The sequence below is a fragment of the Rosa rugosa genome, chromosome 6 (assembly GCF_958449725.1).
Source record: "Rosa rugosa chromosome 6, drRosRugo1.1, whole genome shotgun sequence".
NCBI classification, from domain to species: Eukaryota; Viridiplantae; Streptophyta; class Magnoliopsida; order Rosales; family Rosaceae; genus Rosa; species Rosa rugosa.
The window spans coordinates 14,215,849-14,242,819 of NC_084825.1; the positions used below are offsets into that span (position 1 = coordinate 14,215,849).

Genomic DNA, 26,971 nt, shown 5'->3' on the forward strand with positions numbered 1-26,971 from the left:
GCCGAGCATTGCTAAGGCTTGGTGCCTTAGAGTAGCATTTTTATTTATTTTCTTTTTCTTTTTCTTTTGTTTGCTAAGTGTCTTTATTTCCGATTACCCAAGGATCGTGGGTTAGCCACTAATCCCCGCAGTACGATAACTTTGGGCATAATATTTCCCTATCTTGACAATGATACGTACGCTTGCGTAAATGTGTATCCAAGTCAGTTGACCAAATAGATCGAAGTCATAACCATAACGGAATTTTCCGAATTTTGAACCAGAAGCCTAAAATTATGTACTTGGCACATCTAACGAACGGTTTCTCAAGTGTATGATCCAATGACACACTTACCCTTTGAAGCTTGTAGTGAATTAGTTGACCGAGTGGATCGAAATCATAACTATGACAGAATTTACTGAATTTTGAACTTGAAGCCTAAAATAATGTACTTGTCACATCTAATTGTCAGTGTCTCAAGAGTATGATCTAATGGCACCCTTGCCCTTTGAAACTTGAAGTGAACAAAAATATGGTTATTAAGCATTAATCGATTGACTGAGTCAATCAAAGTCATAACTATGATGAAATTATTTGAATTTTGAATCTGAAATCTAAATAATGTACTTGGCTCATCGCACAAAGATTCGAGAATTAAGGGGTCTGGGTCTTCTAAAATACCACAAATCTTTGACAATCGTCAAATTATTTTGTACACAAACACATATAACAAGAATTGTTTCCATAAAAAAAAAACAATAATTGTTCCAAAAAAAAAATACAAAATAACATTTAGGGTTTTAGGATTTGGGGTTTAGGGTTTGAGGTTTGGGGTTTGGGATTTGTATTAAAAATAAAAAACAAAAAAAATTTAAGTTTACCGCCGCTAAAATTCTTCCCGCTGCCTCAAAAATTTGATCTTCCTGCCCATATCCCTAAAATTGTGGAGCCTCTACACACTACTCTTCTACTACCTCTAGCGATGAAACTCCAATAAACCTAAAAGATCTAAAATTTCACGTCTTCTCTCTCTCTCTCTCTCTCGTAATTCTTCTTTTTTCCTCTTATTCTCTGTCTTGGAACTTCTTATTCTTCTATATCTTCTGGTTAATCTGAGCTCTAATCCTCTTGGTATTTCTTTGCAGGGGTGCCTCCATTCCAGATCTACTCGAAAATAAAAATTGAAAGAAGTTTGGCAGTTGGGCAATAGTACTAAAGCATTGTTTCGATTCTATGATTGGTCTTTTTTAGGATTTGAGGTGAGTGGGTTCTCTTTTCTTTACATTTTGACCTAAATCTAAGCCCACTCTTATATATCTTTTCTTTTTGGACGACACGATTTATGTTCACAAATTTGCAACACGAATTTGACAATTACCAGCAATCGTATCAGACATCTGCTAAAAGGAAAATTCTCTTTTAACCAAAATCTAAGGCTTGACTTGACTTCCTTATATTATTAAAGGTTATCTTCCTCATAACTGAGAGAAAAGGGCTATTTGGCTGATTGGCTCAAGTGATGCCTCTTTGCTTTGTCTATGAAAAAAATGTCTTGTAGCTGAGTGTTTGCAGTCCATAAATGACAGAGTTTTTTTTTTCATTTTCATTTTTGTATGATTTCTGAATGCGGTGGTAGATGCTTAACTATGGAGTACACAGACAGAGTGGGAGAGATAGCCATTGACAAAATTAGATGGTTTGAAGTTTAGACTGCAAATAAACTAGTTATACTTTTTCAAGTAAAATGTTGAACTTAGATGTTGACCAGGGCAAATATATATATAAATGATTGGTTCCTATCTTTTTTTTTTTTTTTTTTTTATCTAGAAACTGAATTTAAGATCTGGGTTGGTGTCTGGGTCTAAGGTGGTAGGGTTTTGAGATCTTGGAGTAAATTTGGGGCCTTGTTTAGGTTTTTTGGTTTTAGGGGATAGTGTTTGAGGGTTTTTGTTATGTATCTGTTGTGTTTGTGTTTCTAGTTTGTTGATTGGAATTTGGGATTTTGGTGATTGTTTTATAAAAAGGGAGAAGTGAAGTTTCAATAAAGGAGTGATGCCTTGTGAATAAGCAATCCACGGCTGTGTCGAGCTCGGATTCCGAAGGAAGTGAGAGTCCACTATGCCAATAATCTCATCAGACGACAGACAGTGACCGTCGTCTGATATGCAAAAAATCTGTCGTCTATTAAGCTGATATCTGATTGATGTTCAGACGACAGTCAAAGCCCGACGTCATAAATTCACTCAGACGACAGACACCTAAAAAAAATATGTCGTCTGAATGTGCTTAAATATGTACAAATTGTAAGTATATGTGGTTAGATATGAAATATAACGACAGTTAAATGTTGTTGTTGTCAAACTCTAGCAACAGACTTTACAAATAATCTATTGTCTGTTTTAATGCGAGACGACAATAAAATGTCGTCTGAATGTGTAGGATTTCCATGTTTCTTTGCCAAATCTGTTGTGCGAACTTTATTGAGACAACATCCACTATTAGTTATCTATTGTCTCTCAAACCATAGTTGTTGGTAACTTTCTATTAATGTTTGATATTATTTAAAAAGACATAACTTCCAATGTATTATCATATATCCCAATGATGAAAGTCATAATCAAACCATGAAATATAGTTTGTTAACATCAGCATAAACTAATCTACCCCATTGATAAAAGGTTTAGCACATTGCTCCAACCTCCTCAAAAGGTCCTTCATGAAGAGTGTACTTGTCCCATGAGAAATCAGCAGTGTATCTATTGCGCAATGGTCAAAGACTTCACTACTTGTTTTCTGATTGCCTTCTGCAGACTACGTACTGTCTCTACTTCCTAACCATTTATGCCCGGATAGATCTTTGCTTCCTAAATGAGGACTACTTTTCTGTGACAACATCAACCAACATTAGTTTAGTCACCATTGGGCTAAACACATGAAATATAAGTCAAACTTTTATAGTCAAATTGCTTGATTAACAGTATCAAGCAGAAAACTCATTTGCAAAACTCAATCGAGATGCAAATGTATAGTTGACTATACTTCATGAATAGAGGTAACAAAAAAATGAACTGGGAAAGGTAGTAGTGAGTATATACCTCAGTCCCTACTTTTCTCTTCTCTTCCAAGTCAGCCTTGTTTCCAGCCAAGAACATTATTAAAGTTGGATTTGCTAATATCAAACGAGAAGTAAAATAAACTTGAGTGAGTTAGTAGTCTTGAAGAATATTAGTTACTCAAGTTATATCAATCCAAAAAGTGGTCACTCCAAAACTTTTCAAATGTACCTTGTCTTTGCAATTCAAAAACCCACTTCTTAGCTTGCTAAAAACAAATGACTCCTGCAGCCAAAAACAATATGCATCGAACTGATTACACTTAAAAAGTGCATAACTCATATTACAAATCACCAAAGAGTCTCGTATCATTTGACAGATAAAGTCTAAGCAACTCATATTTTAGATCATTAATGACATAGTCTTCTATCATTTGATAGATAAAATTATAAGGCTTACAATGAGCATGTCACAAGTGGCTCATTCTGCTTTCGAAAGTTATATATCAAAGATGCTAAAGTCTTTGCTTCAAGAGTATCGAAAACAGAAAAACTTCAAGTCAATTACATCTATAAGGGCTAAATACAAATTACTACCCTGTGGTTTAGGTCCAAAATCAATTCAGTCCCTGAACTTTCAATTTCATCAAAAACACCCCTGCACTTTCAATTTTGATCTAATAGGTCCAATTTGTTAGTTTTCCGACAATTGAGTTATTTAACTTGTTAATGTGGCTCATATATGGCCTATGTTTTATGATGTGGTGTCGAGGTGGTCTGCATAGTCAATTTAGGAGTGAGTCCTACTATTAAAAATAAATAGTTTTTCAACAAATAATCCAACTATAACTTAAACCCATAACAGAATATTAATGAATTGGATCTATTAGATCAAAATTGAAAGTGCAGGGGTGTTTTTGATGAAATTAGAAGTCCAGGGACTGAATTGATTTTGGACATAAACCACAGGGTACTAACTAGTATTTAGCCCTACATATAATCTGCAGATACTTATAATGGAATCATTGCAGGGACTATATAATGTTGAAACTTGAAAGTCTAATGTTCTGTGAAATTACAAACACGAACTTGCAAAAACCAGCAACACATAAGGACATCTGAACCTAAATTGGAGAGTTGAATGATTACCATGCTTGTGATATCATAGACCAACAGCTGCAGCTGCACCGCAGTAATACATGGGAGTCAGGCTATGGTAACGTTCCTGACCTGCAGTGTCCCATATAATAGAGTGAATCAACCAACATATATTCCTCTTGCTATAAAACAAGTAGACTACTATGGACCACAAGAATTTATTACTACTACATCAATTTATCATTACAACATGTAACTGCTCCTACATGCTTCAAATGAAAATGTTCAAGACCTTTTTTTGTTAGTCATATTTGAATTAATGATCATGTCACTACAACAAATAAACCACGTAGCGAGCATGAATCTAGTAAGCACCAGTGCAGCAAAATCTGTACTAAACCAAAATAAACTAATGATATAAATAATTTACCACAACAGAGCATCCGAGGAAGAGTCATCATGGGGGCAATTGTCCACTAAGTACATAGAATCATTTGATTGTACTGCTAAGAAGATAAAAATAAACTGTTTCATATCCAGATAAGCATACATATACACTATGCTCGAAAGTAATCTTGAGAACCAAGACTTACAATTACCAACCCCAGCCTTTGTTGATAATGCCTCTTTGTCCAGTAATTTTCAGAGCTTGAAGAATAATATTGGTCATCTTCTCTGGTTCTTGAAGAGGCTGATACAAGGAACAATGAAAGAAAGAAAAAAAAAACATTAGCATATAGTGAGCCAATTTACCACATCAATGAAATGTTCAGCTTAGTAACCTTTAGAATGCAAGTAGTGTATAATTAGTGCATAATTAAAAATTGAAACCATATTTGCAAAAACGTAAGTGATCGATGACATGAAGATAGTCACTAACCTTTAGTAGAATGCACTAGTCCGATCAATCCCTCTATCATTATTGGAACATCACTATGAATAACTGCAGCACTCGGACTCGGTGTGGGGGTCGTCCCTATGCTAGAGTCTGCAGTTTCAGCTGGTATAGAAGTCGGAGTTGCAGAAATCCCTTCCATAATCTACAAGTAGCCATGAAAAAAAATGAAACTCAATCAACAACAAATATGCAGTTCAACTCTCTAACACTGCATTATATCTTAAATAAACCTGGAAATTTGAAAACCTGCAAACTTGAAAAAAAAAAAAAAATCAACTAATCATCAAATCAGCAAACTTGAAATAAACATACAGTTCAAATCTGAAATAAACATACATACCAAATTCCCAACAAGTCAACAACTAATCATCAAATCTGAAATCTGAAATTACACAAATTACACAACTAATCATCAAGTCAGACTTCAAGCTTCCTCCAAGCAATCCAGCTCCTTCACTTCATTCCTCAGTGTCACTAACAGTAGTATCCCCTCCATCTGTCCATCAAAATGTCAAATTCCCAACAAGTGCAGAATTAACAATGCAAAACACAGCTATTTTACAAAACATTAAGTTCAAAAAAAATTTAAAATGGTGAAACCCTTACCAATACTATGAAATAAGAAAGCCCCAAACTAGAACAGAGAACACAAACTAGTCACATTTCTTGATTTCAAAACAAGAACAGAGGACACAAAGTCACAAACTAGTCGCATTTCTTTAAACTAATCTGATAGTCTCATCATTGAACTATCACACAAACTAGTCTCATCAGTTATCACACATTCACACTCTCATCAAAGTATCAACTGATTTTGATAATAACTGGAAAAAAAAAAAAAAAAATACGCATGAATAGTAACAAACCATCACCAGTTCACCACCATAGTTACAAAATAATGAAACATAACCAGCATCCGATTATCTAAACCAGATATCTAATCAACCTAGCATCCAGAAAAATAACCAGCATCCAATTATCTAACCATTAAAGCTAGTTTATAAGTTATACCCACAAGCAGAAGCATTACCGAGAGGGGATGGGTTCTGTCCGTGAGAGAAGGGAGGCGCCGGAGGCGATGGGGTTCTGGTCGTGCGAGAGGGGACACGTGAGGGAGGCGCCGGAGGCGATGGGGTTCTGGCCGTGCGAGAGGGGACACGTGAGGGAGGCGCCGGAGGCGAGGGGTTCTGGGCGTGCGAGAGGGGACACGCGAGGGAGGCGCCGGCGGTGGTGGGTAGTAGTCTGAGAGATGAAGGAGAGATGCTGTGGGACTCTGGGAGAATAGAAGAGTAACCTATCTGAAGATGAAAGTCAAAAATGAAGGAAGCGGCGGAAGCTTCAACTAGGGTTAGTAGAGTAGAAAATACTTCTTTCTTACCATTTGAACTTACCTCAGAGTCAGTCACTTTTGAACTATTATCCACATGAGATAAAATCACATTAATTATCCAGAATCAAAGAAAGGAACACAACCCAGAAACCAATGCAAGCAATTACAGATTTCACCGTTAACTATAGAGAAAAAAAGCAATTATAGTTACCCTCTGCTCTTCTCTTGTTGAATGAAACAGACTCAGTTTTATCCTCCATTGCTTCGTCTCAGTGTCTGAGAGTGCTTTTGCTTCTGGGTCCAAAATCGAAGGGTTTAAGCTTGGGTTTTTAATTTGACCAAAATCGGAGCAACTTCTAACCTCAGCTAAAGAATGGTCAAGGACTGGAGATTAAGCGGCTATGGTTCAGATCCAGAAAGAAAAGAAACAAAGCAATAAGAAATCAATCCATAATACCATGAAAGATAGATACCAGGACAGTGATTGGCATCGAAAGCCGTATCAGTGAAGGCTCCATCCGGTTCATCAATAGCTACAGATTGCCCAACTTTAATGCCCACAAACAAAGATTCATCAAGCTGCAAAATCCCAATTAAAGATTGAAACTTTAACCCAAAAAATGAAATGGGCTACTGTAAAAACATGTAAAGTATCAAAATTGAAAGACAAACCTTGAGGTAGTGTTGAAGGACGGTTTTGGTGCGTTGGGTTGAGTAAATCGGGTAAGAAAAGTGGGAGGAAATCCCAGTGGAGTGGTCTTTGTGGGCGTGAGTTAAGAAATGGTGCCTCTTTCTCTTTGAAGAAGAACTCCACGTATCAACTGAAAAGGGGAGCCCTTTGGGCATTTCGATCGACATGTTTGGCTCTCTTGCTCTGTAGAATGAATCTGGGTAAGAAATGAAATTTCGGTTTGAGAGAGAAAGCTGAGTGTATGTGTCTTGAGTTGGGGCTGCTGGTTTCTTCTGTGCCTAAGGGAGAGCGAGATAGATAGGGTTTCTGCGGAAGAGAACAGTATTCAAAAGGTTAAATTTGTCGGGAAAGAGAAATAGCTAGCTTTAAAATTTGCCACATATCCCTTCACATTGTGCCAAAAAAAAAAACAGCTACGAAAAAATTCAAAGCGAATTTATCTCCTTTGACAAGACGACAGATATATGTTGTCTAAACACAAACAAAAAAAACAGCTACAACAGGAATCGAAATCAATTTATCTCCTTTGATGAGACGACAGATAACTGTTGTCTGAAAACAAACTTAATTCTCAAAACTAACTTTGTATGGTATGTTGCTATATTCAGACGACAGTTTTTACATTGTCTGTCGTTAAAATATATCAGACGACAGAAACCAACATGTTTGTCGTCTGAACTCTGTCGTCTGATAAGGTTATTGGCATAGTGGTCTTGTCCTCAAGTCCCCGGGGATTGGCAGCAGCCCGCCAAAGGCTTCTCCAATTAACAAGTACTATCCCTCGAGTCCTTAACAGCTGCTGTTTTAGTTGTAACTTTGGTTTAATCTTGTTAGTTACATCCATTGGATCTTTGGATTTTTGTGTAGTGGAGAATCCATGTGCTAATTTAATTTGCCTCGTGATTAATTTCCTTTTGCTTTTCTATTTTCGTCAATGTTGTGGGAAGTTAGTGAGCTAAATTATGTGTAAACTTTACTGTGCAGGAGGATTACTGGTCCTATTAGGCGAGCAAAGGGTGGTTGGACTCCACTTGCAGGAGGTTAACATTTCATCTTTAGGCATCTGTTCACTTGTTTGTATTAACAGCTAAGAACACGAATGTTACTCAATATACTTTCTTGTGTATCTTCATATTATATTGTAGTCATGACAAAGAAAGGAAAATGACACAAAAGGGCAGCATGCACTTTACATCCCGAGTCTTCTACACTTTCTCCGCATGAAGACATTCCTAATGAATCAACACATGATGACGAAGAGGTGAATGATGTTAGTTTAGTAACAAATTGAATAAGCACTTTTAGTTTAGTATTTTCTCTCGTACTATTTCTGGAGTTGTGTGATGACCAGCCTCACTGTGGTCTAAACGAGTGTTGTGTGAATGTGTGACAATACTTTGCTCAACAGAATACCTGTTTCCGTTGTGTCAATTCTACGCAGGTATGTGCCTGGCATGGCATGCGCGAGGATGTGTCGACACATTTAGACAACAAAATAAGGAATTCACCGTTGTCTGAGATTCATAACACACAACAGATATAACTCATTCTTTGTTGTCTGAGGTTCATAACACACAACACAGATATTACTCATTCTTTGTTGTCTGAGATATTGCCTCTAATAATCATATTATTACCTCCCAATAATCATATTATTACCCTCCAATAATGTGGGTTGAGATTACCTAATAGATACTGTGTCACTCATCAGACTACCGATGCATACAAGAATTTTCGAGAGGGGTTAAAAAGCAATATTAGTAAGAATAAAAATTAATCTATAGTTCTACACCAACATCCAATCAAACCAAGTAACCAACTACAGATCAGCTGTCAACTGCAGATCCAATCGCCTTCAGCTTCTCCGCGTGCAATCCCAGCCCTCACTTGCCAGCCCCAGCAGCTCCTCTGACAGGACCCGCCCCTGGATTTCACCCCGAAATCCGAAGAGGCCCTGCGGGGCCCACTTTAGAAGAAATTCTACAAAAAATTTGGCAAAACTTCCCCTAAAAGTAGGTTACCCAAAACCTGTAGTGTGGTGACCCGAGAGGGGAGTCCCACAGCGCCGCGATTCCGAGCCAGTGAGAAACCGACATGTCACGAATGGCATCCCGATAACTCATTAACCCGAAAACGCAAGGCCTTTTGGGTTTGGACTGTTGGTTCACAAAACACTTTCTTGGACAAATCATTCTAGCAACCTAACAACAGATTTTCAATTGCGGAATTCAAAGTGGGCTAAAGGATTTGGGCTTATAATAGGAGCCCAATTTGGAAAATAACAAATCACTAAGTAAATGCAAGTATGAGAGACGCGCCCCAGGGTTACGGGTCTCCCAAAGTTTTGTAAATAAGGGAGTAGAAAACAAACAATTAAATAAGAAGTAAATAGGTAGGTTACTTCAAAATCCGATAAGGGACCAAAACCATCTCTTGATAAAGCTAAAGAGAAATGCGCCAAGCCGGGTCATGTGCCTCCCCTGTACGCCTCCCGACCACATGCTCGAAACCTGCACACTATAGTAGGGGTGAGCTTTCGTCCTCGCATGCCCAGTAGGGGCCGACCCAACCATGCTAGGTTTGAAAAATAATATACTTGAAAATATTTACTACATAATATTGTGCACGTTTATCGAAAAATGCTTTAAGAAAAGTGGCAACCACAAACATTCGTTTTCTTTTATAAAACATGTGCAGTATGCTTCACACACTTGGAGCTCCGAGATACTTACCTGCCGGCTAAAGTAAAATAAATCAGTGACCGATCTGGTTCGTCCTGAGTAAGAGAACCAGCCAACTACTTTGTAGTCCTTGTGACTACAAGTAGCGAAAGTGTCCATTTCCTGGCTCTGAGTCTCCTATGACTGGTTCACTGTCTGTACTTACCTTTCCCCGACAAACATAGGAGCACAGCCCCCTCCGGAGGTTCACGGTTATCGACACCGTGGGATCCCTAGGAATCAACGCGTCTAGGTCCCATTCACTTTCAGGTCACAAACATACAAAGGGTACAGTATCTCAACATGCAAGTCTAGCCTCGGTTTTCGCAATTAGCAATTATCAGTTCTGAAAACACATGTATCACGAGGCATCGACTGATGAACAACCAAAAACGTTCTTGCAGGCAACATACTATCTTAGTATAGTATTCCACATATACTGAAAAGCCTCTAACAAGGAAGGGACAGCTCACCCTACCTGGAATTGGAGTGCTTGCCCTCATTCGGGTTCGTTCCCGACTTTCGATCCTTTATCCAAATCCAAGTGCACATGCTCGGGTCCTTTATAATAAAATTAAACCAGTGAGTAACTTGACGTCACTATAACCAATTAACCGAGCAACCAAAGCATTCATTTAATTCTCTTTAAGTCCATCGAATTATCTTTTGATCAAAACAATGATCTAGAACTTATGCTTGAAGGAATTTCTTTTAGTAGATAAAATTTATTACCCATTCCCAAACAATCCAAATGATGTATCATTTGATCATTTGGGATATGGTGATCAAACTTAACACTTGTGTCCATTAAGCATAGTTCGGCTCCACTCATTTAACCTTTCTTTGTTTAGTACTCTTTCGATAAGAAAAAACAAAGGATAATTTACCATTCCCGAATTCCGGGATATGGTAACTAAGAAAACACTTTAATTGTAATTATTTCCTTTACTTTAATCGAATAACTTAAATCATAAGGGATCCACCATTTTCTTGACCAACTGCTTCTCAATATTAACATCAATCACAGCATCTAGTTTACTTAGTAAAATTGATCCAATCTCAATTACCAAACTGTTTAAGCATTTAACACAAAATAAAAAGTCACCTCAATTCAACCTCCATTTAATCCATTTTCCAATCATCTTACAACATGCTTAATTCACCATGAATTCACAATTTGTTCAATTCAACCACAACAATTCCAAGATCACCAAACCAGGCCCTTACCAATCTTCTCTCCCAAACTAGAAGCCGTTTTAACATGGCTGCACCAAAACACCATTCGAACCCCTAACATGTAGAACAAAATCAATAATCAACCCATCACCAACTTTCGTATCCAAAACAGAAACTGCAGAGTGTCCTTACCATTTCTTCTTCAAGGGTGACTCAATCGAAACCTCAGCTCCAGGCTCTCCTCTTCAAACCCAAAACGCAGACTCTCCAACCTCATACAATCCAATTTGGACAACAGAAAATTAGGTTTTTCGATTCTCAACGTCTCATGGTATTATCCAAAGGGAGAGGACAAAATATAGCTTACCAGACGAAAAAGGTAAGCCGGTGGCTCTCACGGCGGTGCTGGGTGGCTCCGGTCAAAGTCAGAAGTTGGGACTAAGGGGTTAAGGCGGTTCGTGCAGCCCTAAGCTTCTTCGAGGTGGTGGCTTCGTTCAATCGTGGCCGGAGGCGGTATCCCTAGTTTTGCAGAAGCCCAGATCGCCGGCGCGGGTGCGTGCGGTGTCCTCCAGCTTCGGGTTAGCGACGAGGCTTTGGGGTGATGCTTAACAGCCTACCCCGAGCTCGTAGGTGGCGGCGGAGTGTTGGAATGAAGGCCGGAAATCGACGAGGCTCGAGGAACAGTGGCGTCGCGGTCATGGGTTGGCGAGTGTAGAGGCTGCCGGCGATGCATGTCGGTGCTGAGGCTCGGGCTTGGGTCCGATTTGGATGTAGGTTCGATTGGTGGTGGCGGTGACATGAGGTGGTGGCCGGAGATTGGGTTTCCGGCGTTTGCAGAGGGAAGGAGACGAGAGTGAGAGGTCGGGGGAGAAAGGGAGAGATGCGGCCGAGAGGGGAGAGAGGAGAGTTGTGAGCTCCCTAGGGTTTTCTAACCCCTTTTTACTCTTAGTTCGTGTGAAAAGTCCTTCCTACCCTCGCGTCAAATTACGAATTTATCCTAGCTGTTTGCTTTAAGGTTTTTGGGCTCGTAACTTCTATTTTATTCGTCTTTTCGTCAGAAACTTCCTATGTTATTTCTCGACTTCGTCTTAAGCCCAAAACTCGATCTTGTAAAAATCCAAAATCCGAAACTTTGTTACAACTCAATTTATCATCTTCGAAAATTCAACAAACTGTCGACTCACTATACTTATGTAACCTTCTGGCCCAAAACGAAGGACTCTGGCCCAAACTTAAATTATCAGCCCAATAGGTGGTCTCGATACCAAAATAATTTCCAAAATAAATTCCTTCACTTAAATTACCTTGCGAAAAATCTTATTGGCGAAAAATTACATTCCAAAAATTAAACAAAATTTTTGGGGGCCCACACTCTACCCCCCTTAAAATAAATTTCGTCCTCGAAATTTGCCCAATGCATGAATAAGAGAGGTTACTTCTTTTCACCTCGGGCTCGTGCGCCCACAAGTCATAGTTTCACTTTCCCCTGTTACCTTTTAGACCTTCACATTTCACGTGGTACATCTTACTTCACTTATAGGGACGACCTCATCAAACTCTATAACCATTTATTTTTCGCAAATTGCACTTTTCCTCTTTCACATTGTGTGTGTATGTGCAAACATTTGATTTCATAGTCTCACCCAACTCCTTTGAGCTCCATACAATGGGCTATGGAATTATCGTTTCAACATTTTTGAAAAATTCAATGAGCCTTAAAACAAATCGGGGACTAACACTTAGTCACCCAATAATCTCAATAACAACATACTGCAAAGCAGTGCCAAATCCACTCGTCGACCTCATTTCCACAACTAAATGACCAACATTTTAGTGTAAGAATCCTCAAGCATTACTTGTAAACAATTCGCGTGGAATGCCCCGTCACACATTATCTTACACAACACAATGACATTCGTAAAACTTTCACAATTCGTGCTTCCATTAATTTCATATCCCCATTCCGGAGCTATCTTTATCAATTCAATAAGTGTTCCTATCATACGTTCCATAGGATACACTTTATTCCGTGAATCATGCTTCTTTTCGATTAGCAACTTGCTAAATAGTAACTTCGTTGCAACCATGCAATAATAGCTTACTTTTCAAAATCACTGAAAACAAATTGACGTCTACGCTCAATTCCCATTTAACGAGAGTATAAAATTACTCGGGAATTTGAGCCTTAAATATAAGTGGCAACCAAGGAGAGAAACCGAGCTTTCTCCATTGGTCAACCTAAATAAGTTTCGTAAAGCGTCACTACGAATGACACGTCAACGATGTCATCACTGTCATCCGCCTCGTAGTTATCAACGATCTTGGTTGTCATACCTCATGCACACTTATACGTAGCTTAGCGGATACTGTTTACTCCATGAACAAACAATTGTGGCAGCTTGTACATATGACGTCGAAACCAAGCAAACGATTCAGTAAATTCGATGTCACATTGTGAAATCGCAACACCTAAGTACCTACAACACGTCATGAGACACCAATCAATAGGTCGCTTGGCATTGACCAAACAAACCGTCCAATGCTCAAGGCATCAAGTTGCAACAATACTTTTCGCCAAGTTTCAACGAAATTCGAGGATCACCAATCGAAGTTGACTCCTCGAGATTTGTAAAGTTCGTAGCATTTCCATTAACGGTCTCGACCTTGAACTATCATTTTCATCATACGAACTCGTTTGATGTCAATACTCAGAAACCAAGTCATAAGCGCTCCTTCAATTTTTGGTCAAGCCAAAACAGTTGAATCGGTTACAAGCACTTTATTTTCTTGTGTCCTCGTCCGACAACAAGAAAAAGTAATTTCTATATATTCTCCTTTAAAGTAATCCTTTACTTTCGAAATGGGTGCCCTGAGTAATTCCGAAGGTGAACTAACATTCTTCCAACCACCAGTTTACATAAAAGATAACTAATGATAAGAGAAAGCCACAATGAGATTAACATTTCAAGTTTCCAAGAAGTTGGAAAATAATTTCAAAGGAGTTTACGACTAAAATTTTGGATATGCAATTTCAACCCAAACAAGACCCGTAAATTCAATGTAGAGATGCTGACTGAGACCGTCGTCAAAATTTCAGAAATTTAACAGTAGTAGAGGTCGGATAAAACTAAATTTGAAGTAGTTGCGGAGACAAAATAGTAAAATTCTCGGAATTTCAATTTTGCTTGAAAACAGATTTGGGGAAATTTTCAACTTTTGTACTTTTCGAACAAGATTTGTTGACAAGAACCTTTTGGTAGGTAAGGAAATAATTTCAAAGGCTTTTCACTGGAACAGGAAAATAGTTTGAGTTTGTTTTCAAATTCTAGGCGGCAAATTTTTTTTTTTTTTTTTTTTTTTTGAAGAACCCAAAATGTTCGAGCTTTGTAAAATAGAACACTTTAGTAAGGAAAACGCGATTGTCTAAGGTGTAGTCTCTTGACTTATGAGGAAAACATTTTGAGTAATGCAAGAGACGAAAATCAACTTTTGTACTAAGAGGCAAGAATGTAAAATAGTTAATGTAAACTCCTGGTGTGGAAGAAATGTTACAAATTCTTTGTCTCAAAAGTGAACGCATAGGGTAAATGCGTAATTTTTCACCTCGATTCTCGAGTTCGCACTCGTACTCGTCTTTTACCTTGTCATGCCTCGAATCCCGGGGTAGTGCCACAACATGTAATTCTACATGGCACATTGATCGCCTTTCTCCACATTCCCTATAGAAGGCATTAATTCAACTTTCGAATTTTCAAATACTCCTTGACGTCACCATTTCAGCGTCATTCTAACCACGTAATCAACGTTGTCTTTCAAGAGTGTGCTACCAACTTGCTCATGTTTCGAAATTCGTAGCGTTATTGACTTCAAAGCAATCAAAGATTCCTTGAAGTAAAGAAAACTGGCTGCTAAAGGTATAATCCTTTAAAGATCCCTTCTTGACCACTCTTAGAATCGTTGCTAGTGATCCTACTAAATACCAGTACAAGGTCGTGACCTTGTGATCTCAAAGCATACTAACATCTCCAAGTACGTTGCTGGTACCGCAATCATTTATTTTCCCAACAATTTACCAGATTATAGGGAACATAATTTCTCAACTCTATGCAATCAACTCAATAATAGTTTCTATGACTCTACTAGTCATTCCTCAATTTCGTGTGTTTCCCAACAAAATAATATTGTCAACACATCAACACAATATTAGATTCTCCCGAAGCAACAAAGCTTCATATCGTTCCACAATTTAACAACAAGATTGGGGAGATGCCAAGCTCAAGCAATAATCAATTTCATGTTTGTGTTGCCACTGTAAGTTTCCCTATCAATCCACCACTTGGGAAACACTTGAGTGGTGTCTACCTTACTCGAAAATCACACATTCTTTCCGTAGAGCATCGATGGGGAACCGCTGCAGTCGGGCCATCGCTCGGAAGGAAGAAGAGGAAATCGAGTGAAAATATGAACACCACTGATCCAAATGACTATATAGGGGTCATTATCTCACTTTTTACTCAAGTTTTCACTTTGCTCCACACAACACTCTATATTTTTCAATACGTGCAACAATATATGTAGTACAACAACTTTAATCCATCAATAAAATTTACTTTATAACACTAGCATGGGGGTACACAAACATTCCTTTCAACTTCATCTCGATTATACTTTTCCGAGTATCAACTCACCTAATATAACCTCATTAACTCCTTAATGCTCAATCCCCTAATAATTTACCCAATACTTTATCCAATGTTCATACTTACTACCTTTGGAGCGTTTGTGGTCGAGTGGCATCATGACGGCATTGGCAATTTTAAAATTTATACCAAACTTTAAAGCAACACAAGGAAACAAACAAAATTACTCTCTTTTTTGTATCTTTACTTTTTAAATCCATTGGAAATACTCTGAACGACTCGGAAGTAGCCACAATGAAAAATATTTGCAAGTGAAATAAGGCAATAGGGTGTCCTCCGGGAAGAATAAAATAAAGGAGGGACGTCGAAAACATATTTTTGCAAATTTTTTTTTTTTTTTTTTTTTGCCCAAGAAAACCAAGCGTTTTGCTTAACCAAATTCGACACTTGAAACCTTTGAAAAGAGTTGCTAGATTTGTAAAAACAATTTCAAAAGTACTTCGGAACCTAGGGCTCTGATACCACTTTACTGTGGTGACCCGAGAGGGGAGTCCCACAGCGCCGCGATTCCGAGCCAGTGAGAAACCGACATGTCACGAATGGCATCCCGATAACTCATTAACCCGAAAACGCAAGGCCTTTTGGGTTTGGACTGTTGGTTCACAAAACACTTTCTTGGACAAATCATTCTAGCAACCTAACAACAGATTTTCAATTGCGGAATTCAAAGTGGGCTAAAGGATTTGGGCTTATAATAGGAGCCCAATTTGGAAAATAACAAATCACTAAGTAAATGCAAGTATGAGAGACGCGCCCCAGGGTTACGGGTCTCCCAAAGTTTTGTAAATAAGGGAGTAGAAAACAAACAATTAAATAAGAAGTAAATAGGTAGGTTACTTCAAAATCCGATAAGGGACCAAAACCATCTCTTGATAAAGCTAAAGAGAAATGCGCCAAGCCGGGTCATGTGCCTCCCCTGTACGCCTCCCGACCACATGCTCGAAACCTGCACACTATAGTAGGGGTGAGCTTTCGTCCTCGCATGCCCAGTAGGGGCCGACCCAACCATGCTAGGTTTGAAAAATAATATACTTGAAAATATTTACTACATAATATTGTGCACGTTTATCGAAAAATGCTTTAAGAAAAGTGGCAACCACAAACATTCGTTTTCTTTTATAAAACATGTGCAGTATGCTTCACACACTTGGAGCTCCGAGATACTTACCTGCCGGCTAAAGTAAAATAAATCAGTGACCGATCTGGTTCGTCCTGAGTAAGAGAACCAGCCAACTACTTTGTAGTCCTTGTGACTACAAGTAGCGAAAGTGTCCATTTCCTGGCTCTGAGTCTCCTATGACTGGTTCACTGTCTGTACTTACCTTTCCCCGACAAACATAGGAGCACAGCCCCCTCCGGAGGTTCACGGTTATCGACACCGTGGGATCCCTAGGAATCAACGCGTCTAGGTCCCATTCACTTTCAGGTCACAAACATACAAAGGGTACAGTATCTCAACATGCAAGTCTAGCCTCGGTTTTCGCAATTAGCAATTATCAGTTCTGAAAACACATGTATCACGAGGCATCGACTGATGAACAACCAAAAACGTTCTTGCAGGCAACATACTATCTTAGTATAGTATTCCACATATACTGAAAAGCCTCTAACAAGGAAGGGACAGCTCACCCTACCTGGAATTGGAGTGCTTGCCCTCATTCGGGTTCGTTCCCGACTTTCGATCCTTTATCCAAATCCAAGTGCACATGCTCGGGTCCTTTATAATAAAATTAAACCAGTGAGTAACTTGACGTCACTATAACCAATTAACCGAGCAACCAAAGCATTCATTTAATTCTCTTTAAGTCCATCGAATTATCTTTTGATCAAAACAATGATCTAGAACTTATGCTTGAAGGAATTTCTTTTAGTAGATAAAATTTATTACCCATTCCCAAACAATCCAAATGATGTATCATTTGATCATTTGGGATATGGTGATCAAACTTAACACTTGTGTCCATTAAGCATAGTTCGGCTCCACTCATTTAACCTTTCTTTGTTTAGTACTCTTTCGATAAGAAAAAACAAAGGATAATTTACCATTCCCGAATTCCGGGATATGGTAACTAAGAAAACACTTTAATTGTAATTATTTCCTTTACTTTAATCGAATAACTTAAATCATAAGGGATCCACCATTTTCTTGACCAACTGCTTCTCAATATTAACATCAATCACAGCATCTAGTTTACTTAGTAAAATTGATCCAATCTCAATTACCAAACTGTTTAAGCATTTAACACAAAATAAAAAGTCACCTCAATTCAACCTCCATTTAATCCATTTTCCAATCATCTTACAACATGCTTAATTCACCATGAATTCACAATTTGTTCAATTCAACCACAACAATTCCAAGATCACCAAACCAGGCCCTTACCAATCTTCTCTCCCAAACTAGAAGCCGTTTTAACATGGCTGCACCAAAACACCATTCGAACCCCTAACATGTAGAACAAAATCAATAATCAACCCATCACCAACTTTCGTATCCAAAACAGAAACTGCAGAGTGTCCTTACCATTTCTTCTTCAAGGGTGACTCAATCGAAACCTCAGCTCCAGGCTCTCCTCTTCAAACCCAAAACGCAGACTCTCCAACCTCATACAATCCAATTTGGACAACAGAAAATTAGGTTTTTCGATTCTCAACGTCTCATGGTATTATCCAAAGGGAGAGGACAAAATATAGCTTACCAGACGAAAAAGGTAAGCCGGTGGCTCTCACGGCGGTGCTGGGTGGCTCCGGTCAAAGTCAGAAGTTGGGACTAAGGGGTTAAGGCGGTTCGTGCAGCCCTAAGCTTCTTCGAGGTGGTGGCTTCGTTCAATCGTGGCCGGAGGCGGTATCCCTAGTTTTGCAGAAGCCCAGATCGCCGGCGCGGGTGCGTGCGGTGTCCTCCAGCTTCGGGTTAGCGACGAGGCTTTGGGGTGATGCTTAACAGCCTACCCCGAGCTCGTAGGTGGCGGCGGAGTGTTGGAATGAAGGCCGGAAATCGACGAGGCTCGAGGAACAGTGGCGTCGCGGTCATGGGTTGGCGAGTGTAGAGGCTGCCGGCGATGCATGTCGGTGCTGAGGCTCGGGCTTGGGTCCGATTTGGATGTAGGTTCGATTGGTGGTGGCGGTGACATGAGGTGGTGGCCGGAGATTGGGTTTCCGGCGTTTGCAGAGGGAAGGAGACGAGAGTGAGAGGTCGGGGGAGAAAGGGAGAGATGCGGCCGAGAGGGGAGAGAGGAGAGTTGTGAGCTCCCTAGGGTTTTCTAACCCCTTTTTACTCTTAGTTCGTGTGAAAAGTCCTTCCTACCCTCGCGTCAAATTACGAATTTATCCTAGCTGTTTGCTTTAAGGTTTTTGGGCTCGTAACTTCTATTTTATTCGTCTTTTCGTCAGAAACTTCCTATGTTATTTCTCGACTTCGTCTTAAGCCCAAAACTCGATCTTGTAAAAATCCAAAATCCGAAACTTTGTTACAACTCAATTTATCATCTTCGAAAATTCAACAAACTGTCGACTCACTATACTTATGTAACCTTCTGGCCCAAAACGAAGGACTCTGGCCCAAACTTAAATTATCAGCCCAATAGGTGGTCTCGATACCAAAATAATTTCCAAAATAAATTCCTTCACTTAAATTACCTTGCGAAAAATCTTATTGGCGAAAAATTACATTCCAAAAATTAAACAAAATTTTTGGGGGCCCACACTCTACCCCCCTTAAAATAAATTTCGTCCTCGAAATTTGCCCAATGCATGAATAAGAGAGGTTACTTCTTTTCACCTCGGGCTCGTGCGCCCACAAGTCATAGTTTCACTTTCCCCTGTTACCTTTTAGACCTTCACATTTCACGTGGTACATCTTACTTCACTTATAGGGACGACCTCATCAAACTCTATAACCATTTATTTTTCGCAAATTGCACTTTTCCTCTTTCACCTTGTGTGTGTATGTGCAAACATTTGATTTCATAGTCTCACCCAACTCCTTTGAGCTCCATACAATGGGCTATGGAATTATCGTTTCAACATTTTTGAAAAATTCAATGAGCCTTAAAACAAATCGGGGACTAACACTTAGTCACCCAATAATCTCAATAACAACATACTGCAAAGCAGTGCCAAATCCACTCGTCGACCTCATTTCCACAACTAAATGACCAACATTTTAGTGTAAGAATCCTCAAGCATTACTTGTAAACAATTCGCGTGGAATGCCCCGTCACACATTATCTTACACAACACAATGACATTCGTAAAACTTTCACAATTCGTGCTTCCATTAATTTCATATCCCCATTCCGGAGCTATCTTTATCAATTCAATAAGTGTTCCTATCATACGTTCCATAGGATACACTTTATTCCGTGAATCATGCTTCTTTTCGATTAGCAACTTGCTAAATAGTAACTTCGTTGCAACCATGCAATAATAGCTTACTTTTCAAAATCACTGAAAACAAATTGACGTCTACGCTCAATTCCCATTTAACGAGAGTATAAAATTACTCGGGAATTTGAGCCTTAAATATAAGTGGCAACCAAGGAGAGAAACCGAGCTTTCTCCATTGGTCAACCTAAATAAGTTTCGTAAAGCGTCACTACGAATGACACGTCAACGATGTCATCACTGTCATCCGCCTCGTAGTTATCAACGATCTTGGTTGTCATACCTCATGCACACTTATACGTAGCTTAGCGGATACTGTTTACTCCATGAACAAACAATTGTGGCAGCTTGTACATATGACGTCGAAACCAAGCAAACGATTCAGTAAATTCGATGTCACATTGTGAAATCGCAACACCTAAGTACCTACAACACGTCATGAGACACCAATCAATAGGTCGCTTGGCATTGACCAAACAAACCGTCCAATGCTCAAGGCATCAAGTTGCAACAATACTTTTCGCCAAGTTTCAACGAAATTCGAGGATCACCAATCGAAGTTGACTCCTCGAGATTTGTAAAGTTCGTAGCATTTCCATTAACGGTCTCGACCTTGAACTATCATTTTCATCATACGAACTCGTTTGATGTCAATACTCAGAAACCAAGTCATAAGCGCTCCTTCAATTTTTGGTCAAGCCAAAACAGTTGAATCGGTTACAAGCACTTTATTTTCTTGTGTCCTCGTCCGACAACAAGAAAAAGTAATTTCTATATATTCTCCTTTAAAGTAATCCTTTACTTTCGAAATGGGTGCCCTGAGTAATTCCGAAGGTGAACTAACATTCTTCCAACCACCAGTTTACATAAAAGATAACTAATGATAAGAGAAAGCCACAATGAGATTAACATTTCAAGTTTCCAAGAAGTTGGAAAATAATTTCAAAGGAGTTTACGACTAAAATTTTGGATATGCAATTTCAACCCAAACAAGACCCGTAAATTCAATGTAGAGATGCTGACTGAGACCGTCGTCAAAATTTCAGAAATTTAACAGTAGTAGAGGTCGGATAAAACTAAATTTGAAGTAGTTGCGGAGACAAAATAGTAAAATTCTCGGAATTTCAATTTTGCTTGAAAACAGATTTGGGGAAATTTTCAACTTTTGTACTTTTCGAACAAGATTTGTTGACAAGAACCTTTTGGTAGGTAAGGAAATAATTTCAAAGGCTTTTCACTGGAACAGGAAAATAGTTTGAGTTTGTTTTCAAATTCTAGGCGGCAAATTTTTTTTTTTTTTTTTTTTTTTTGAAGAACCCAAAATGTTCGAGCTTTGTAAAATAGAACACTTTAGTAAGGAAAACGCGATTGTCTAAGGTGTAGTCTCTTGACTTATGAGGAAAACATTTTGAGTAATGCAAGAGACGAAAATCAACTTTTGTACTAAGAGGCAAGAATGTAAAATAGTTAATGTAAACTCCTGGTGTGGAAGAAATGTTACAAATTCTTTGTCTCAAAAGTGAACGCATAGGGTAAATGCGTAATTTTTCACCTCGATTCTCGAGTTCGCACTCGTACTCGTCTTTTACCTTGTCATGCCTCGAATCCCGGGGTAGTGCCACAACATGTAATTCTACATGGCACATTGATCGCCTTTCTCCACATTCCCTATAGAAGGCATTAATTCAACTTTCGAATTTTCAAATACTCCTTGACGTCACCATTTCAGCGTCATTCTAACCACGTAATCAACGTTGTCTTTCAAGAGTGTGCTACCAACTTGCTCATGTTTCGAAATTCGTAGCGTTATTGACTTCAAAGCAATCAAAGATTCCTTGAAGTAAAGAAAACTGGCTGCTAAAGGTATAATCCTTTAAAGATCCCTTCTTGACCACTCTTAGAATCGTTGCTAGTGATCCTACTAAATACCAGTACAAGGTCGTGACCTTGTGATCTCAAAGCATACTAACATCTCCAAGTACGTTGCTGGTACCGCAATCATTTATTTTCCCAACAATTTACCAGATTATAGGGAACATAATTTCTCAACTCTATGCAATCAACTCAATAATAGTTTCTATGACTCTACTAGTCATTCCTCAATTTCGTGTGTTTCCCAACAAAATAATATTGTCAACACATCAACACAATATTAGATTCTCCCGAAGCAACAAAGCTTCATATCGTTCCACAATTTAACAACAAGATTGGGGAGATGCCAAGCTCAAGCAATAATCAATTTCATGTTTGTGTTGCCACTGTAAGTTTCCCTATCAATCCACCACTTGGGAAACACTTGAGTGGTGTCTACCTTACTCGAAAATCACACATTCTTTCCGTAGAGCATCGATGGGGAACCGCTGCAGTCGGGCCATCGCTCGGAAGGAAGAAGAGGAAATCGAGTGAAAATATGAACACCACTGATCCAAATGACTATATAGGGGTCATTATCTCACTTTTTACTCAAGTTTTCACTTTGCTCCACACAACACTCTATATTTTTCAATACGTGCAACAATATATGTAGTACAACAACTTTAATCCATCAATAAAATTTACTTTATAACACTAGCATGGGGGTACACAAACATTCCTTTCAACTTCATCTCGATTATACTTTTCCGAGTATCAACTCACCTAATATAACCTCATTAACTCCTTAATGCTCAATCCCCTAATAATTTACCCAATACTTTATCCAATGTTCATACTTACTACCTTTGGAGCGTTTGTGGTCGAGTGGCATCATGACGGCATTGGCAATTTTAAAATTTATACCAAACTTTAAAGCAACACAAGGAAACAAACAAAATTACTCTCTTTTTTGTATCTTTACTTTTTAAATCCATTGGAAATACTCTGAACGACTCGGAAGTAGCCACAATGAAAAATATTTGCAAGTGAAATAAGGCAATAGGGTGTCCTCCGGGAAGAATAAAATAAAGGAGGGACGTCGAAAACATATTTTTGCAAATTTTTTTTTTTTTTTTTTTTTGCCCAAGAAAACCAAGCGTTTTGCTTAACCAAATTCGACACTTGAAACCTTTGAAAAGAGTTGCTAGATTTGTAAAAACAATTTCAAAAGTACTTCGGAACCTAGGGCTCTGATACCACTTTACTGTGGTGACCCGAGAGGGGAGTCCCACAGCGCCGCGATTCCGAGCCAGTGAGAAACCGACATGTCACGAATGGCATCCCGATAACTCATTAACCCGAAAACGCAAGGCCTTTTGGGTTTGGACTGTTGGTTCACAAAACACTTTCTTGGACAAATCATTCTAGCAACCTAACAACAGATTTTCAATTGCGGAATTCAAAGTGGGCTAAAGGATTTGGGCTTATAATAGGAGCCCAATTTGGAAAATAACAAATCACTAAGTAAATGCAAGTATGAGAGACGCGCCCCAGGGTTACGGGTCTCCCAAAGTTTTGTAAATAAGGGAGTAGAAAACAAACAATTAAATAAGAAGTAAATAGGTAGGTTACTTCAAAATCCGATAAGGGACCAAAACCATCTCTTGATAAAGCTAAAGAGAAATGCGCCAAGCCGGGTCATGTGCCTCCCCTGTACGCCTCCCGACCACATGCTCGAAACCTGCACACTATAGTAGGGGTGAGCTTTCGTCCTCGCATGCCCAGTAGGGGCCGACCCAACCATGCTAGGTTTGAAAAATAATATACTTGAAAATATTTACTACATAATATTGTGCACGTTTATCGAAAAATGCTTTAAGAAAAGTGGCAACCACAAACATTCGTTTTCTTTTATAAAACATGTGCAGTATGCTTCACACACTTGGAGCTCCGAGATACTTACCTGCCGGCTAAAGTAAAATAAATCAGTGACCGATCTGGTTCGTCCTGAGTAAGAGAACCAGCCAACTACTTTGTAGTCCTTGTGACTACAAGTAGCGAAAGTGTCCATTTCCTGGCTCTGAGTCTCCTATGACTGGTTCACTGTCTGTACTTACCTTTCCCCGACAAACATAGGAGCACAGCCCCCTCCGGAGGTTCACGGTTATCGACACCGTGGGATCCCTAGGAATCAACGCGTCTAGGTCCCATTCACTTTCAGGTCACAAACATACAAAGGGTACAGTATCTCAACATGCAAGTCTAGCCTCGGTTTTCGCAATTAGCAATTATCAGTTCTGAAAACACATGTATCACGAGGCATCGACTGATGAACAACCAAAAACGTTCTTGCAGGCAACATACTATCTTAGTATAGTATTCCACATATACTGAAAAGCCTCTAACAAGGAAGGGACAGCTCACCCTACCTGGAATTGGAGTGCTTGCCCTCATTCGGGTTCGTTCCCGACTTTCGATCCTTTATCCAAATCCAAGTGCACATGCTCGGGTCCTTTATAATAAAATTAAACCAGTGAGTAACTTGACGTCACTATAACCAATTAACCGAGCAACCAAAGCATTCATTTAATTCTCTTTAAGTCCATCGAATTATCTTTTGATCAAAACAATGATCTAGAACTTATGCTTGAAGGAATTTCTTTTAGTAGATAAAATTTATTACCCATTCCCAAACAATCCAAATGATGTATCATTTGATCATTTGGGATATGGTGATCAAACTTAACACTTGTGTCCATTAAGCATAGTTCGGCTCCACTCATTTAACCTTTCTTTGTTTAGTACTCTTTCGATAAGAAAAAACAAAGGATAATTTACCATTCCCGAATTCCGGGATATGGTAACTAAGAAAACACTTTAATTGTAATTATTTCCTTTACTTTAATCGAATAACTTAAATCATAAGGGATCCACCATTTTCTTGACCAACTGCTTCTCAATATTAACATCAATCACAGCATCTAGTTTACTTAGTAAAATTGATCCAATCTCAATTACCAAACTGTTTAAGCATTTAACACAAAATAAAAAGTCACCTCAATTCAACCTCCATTTAATCCATTTTCCAATCATCTTACAACATGCTTAATTCACCATGAATTCACAATTTGTTCAATTCAACCACAACAATTCCAAGATCACCAAACCAGGCCCTTACCAATCTTCTCTCCCAAACTAGAAGCCGTTTTAACATGGCTGCACCAAAACACCATTCGAACCCCTAACATGTAGAACAAAATCAATAATCAACCCATCACCAACTTTCGTATCCAAAACAGAAACTGCAGAGTGTCCTTACCATTTCTTCTTCAAGGGTGACTCAATCGAAACCTCAGCTCCAGGCTCTCCTCTTCAAACCCAAAACGCAGACTCTCCAACCTCATACAATCCAATTTGGACAACAGAAAATTAGGTTTTTCGATTCTCAACGTCTCATGGTATTATCCAAAGGGAGAGGACAAAATATAGCTTACCAGACGAAAAAGGTAAGCCGGTGGCTCTCACGGCGGTGCTGGGTGGCTCCGGTCAAAGTCAGAAGTTGGGACTAAGGGGTTAAGGCGGTTCGTGCAGCCCTAAGCTTCTTCGAGGTGGTGGCTTCGTTCAATCGTGGCCGGAGGCGGTATCCCTAGTTTTGCAGAAGCCCAGATCGCCGGCGCGGGTGCGTGCGGTGTCCTCCAGCTTCGGGTTAGCGACGAGGCTTTGGGGTGATGCTTAACAGCCTACCCCGAGCTCGTAGGTGGCGGCGGAGTGTTGGAATGAAGGCCGGAAATCGACGAGGCTCGAGGAACAGTGGCGTCGCGGTCATGGGTTGGCGAGTGTAGAGGCTGCCGGCGATGCATGTCGGTGCTGAGGCTCGGGCTTGGGTCCGATTTGGATGTAGGTTCGATTGGTGGTGGCGGTGACATGAGGTGGTGGCCGGAGATTGGGTTTCCGGCGTTTGCAGAGGGAAGGAGACGAGAGTGAGAGGTCGGGGGAGAAAGGGAGAGATGCGGCCGAGAGGGGAGAGATGAGAGTTGTGAGCTCCCTAGGGTTTTCTAACCCCTTTTTACTCTTAGTTCGTGTGAAAAGTCCTTCCTACCCTCGCGTCAAATTACGAATTTATCCTAGCTGTTTGCTTTAAGGTTTTTGGGCTCGTAACTTCTATTTTATTCGTCTTTTCGTCAGAAACTTCCTATGTTATTTCTCGACTTCGTCTTAAGCCCAAAACTCGATCTTGTAAAAATCCAAAATCCGAAACTTTGTTACAACTCAATTTATCATCTTCGAAAATTCAACAAACTGTCGACTCACTATACTTATGTAACCTTCTGGCCCAAAACGAAGGACTCTGGCCCAAACTTAAATTATCAGCCCAATAGGTGGTCTCGATACCAAAATAATTTCCAAAATAAATTCCTTCACTTAAATTACCTTGCGAAAAATCTTATTGGCGAAAAATTACATTCCAAAAATTAAACAAAATTTTTGGGGGCCCACATGTAGGAAAACATTTATACTTCTAAATCATCCATCCTTAATCTCCTGGAGCCATCTGCTCCCCAATCACAACTCCAATTTCACAAATATCAGTCTCAACCCAAAAACAATATTAATCTCATAGGTTATCAGAGCAATACTAATCCACTAGGTAACAAAGAAAACAGAAATAGAATGAGTACGCGGAAGCAATGCTGTTGGCTATGCCTCGACTCCATGTACGCCCGACCTCAACTAATTTCGCCTGCAAACTGGGCATTTGAAACCGAAGGGCCCAGGGGAAAAGTATATGAAAACGTTAGCGTGAGTGGACAAAAATAAATAATTGAAAAGAAAAAGGATTTTATACTTTCCCACATTTATTTCATTAAAAACCCGATGCATGCAACAATTAGAAAACACAATTAGCTAAAAATCCGAGGATTTCAAACGATAAACCGACTAGCCTCGCTAGTCACAACATTCGAAAAGATGTATCGTAAAACCGAAATCTCATTTCTCAAGAAGATAAGACTAGCCCCGTTGGCTATAGTGAAAAATCGGACTAGCCCCGCTAATCAAGCAACGATAAGAAAAGATTGGAACTCCGATA

General features: G+C 39.3%; 1 protein-coding gene and 4 long non-coding RNA genes across 9 annotated transcripts; all 5 read right to left on the reverse strand.

The window, feature by feature from the left end:
• Positions 1 to 2,537: 2,537 nt before the first annotated feature.
• On the reverse strand, positions 2,538 to 6,159 carry LOC133717518 (uncharacterized). 3 transcript variants are annotated; one of them, XR_009849690.1, is made up of 9 exons: positions 6,059 to 6,159; positions 5,369 to 5,524; positions 5,011 to 5,170; positions 4,724 to 4,821; positions 4,561 to 4,633; positions 4,182 to 4,262; positions 3,265 to 3,318; positions 3,076 to 3,149; positions 2,538 to 2,863 (listed from the first exon to the last, which is right to left on the reverse strand). It is a non-coding gene; the product is annotated as an uncharacterized LOC133717518 (long non-coding RNA). The 3 variants fall into 3 exon arrangements; XR_009849691.1 differs by lacking the exons at positions 5,369 to 5,524; positions 6,059 to 6,159 and having other exon boundaries at positions 4,561 to 4,636; positions 5,011 to 5,299; XR_009849689.1 differs by lacking the exons at positions 5,369 to 5,524; positions 6,059 to 6,159 and having other exon boundaries at positions 5,011 to 5,298.
• A 254-nt stretch (positions 6,160 to 6,413) lies between these two features.
• Positions 6,414 to 7,387, reverse strand: LOC133713665 (uncharacterized). Of its 3 annotated transcripts, none has more exons than XM_062139695.1 (3): positions 7,031 to 7,387; positions 6,832 to 6,937; positions 6,414 to 6,724 (listed from the first exon to the last, which is right to left on the reverse strand). In XM_062139695.1, exons 1-3 carry the CDS (start codon positions 7,214 to 7,216, stop codon positions 6,537 to 6,539), a joined length of 480 nt encoding a protein of 159 aa, XP_061995679.1. In that variant the 5' UTR covers positions 7,217 to 7,387; the 3' UTR covers positions 6,414 to 6,536. The 3 variants fall into 3 exon arrangements, with proteins under 3 accessions (XP_061995679.1, XP_061995678.1, XP_061995680.1); XM_062139694.1 differs by having other exon boundaries at positions 6,414 to 6,742; XM_062139696.1 differs by having other exon boundaries at positions 6,816 to 6,937.
• Positions 7,388 to 9,276: 1,889 nt separating this feature from the next.
• Positions 9,277 to 11,060, reverse strand: LOC133713564 (uncharacterized). Its single transcript, XR_009848089.1, has 3 exons — positions 10,997 to 11,060; positions 10,248 to 10,330; positions 9,277 to 9,566 (listed from the first exon to the last, which is right to left on the reverse strand). It is a non-coding gene; the product is annotated as an uncharacterized LOC133713564 (long non-coding RNA).
• A 4,928-nt stretch (positions 11,061 to 15,988) lies between these two features.
• LOC133713416 (uncharacterized) lies at positions 15,989 to 18,092 on the reverse strand. Its single transcript, XR_009848008.1, has 3 exons — positions 18,029 to 18,092; positions 17,280 to 17,362; positions 15,989 to 16,598 (listed from the first exon to the last, which is right to left on the reverse strand). It is a non-coding gene; the product is annotated as an uncharacterized LOC133713416 (long non-coding RNA).
• Positions 18,093 to 23,020: 4,928 nt separating this feature from the next.
• Positions 23,021 to 25,124, reverse strand: LOC133713406 (uncharacterized). The gene is made up of 3 exons (XR_009848004.1): positions 25,061 to 25,124; positions 24,312 to 24,394; positions 23,021 to 23,630 (listed from the first exon to the last, which is right to left on the reverse strand). It is a non-coding gene; the product is annotated as an uncharacterized LOC133713406 (long non-coding RNA).
• Positions 25,125 to 26,971: the final 1,847 nt, after the last annotated feature.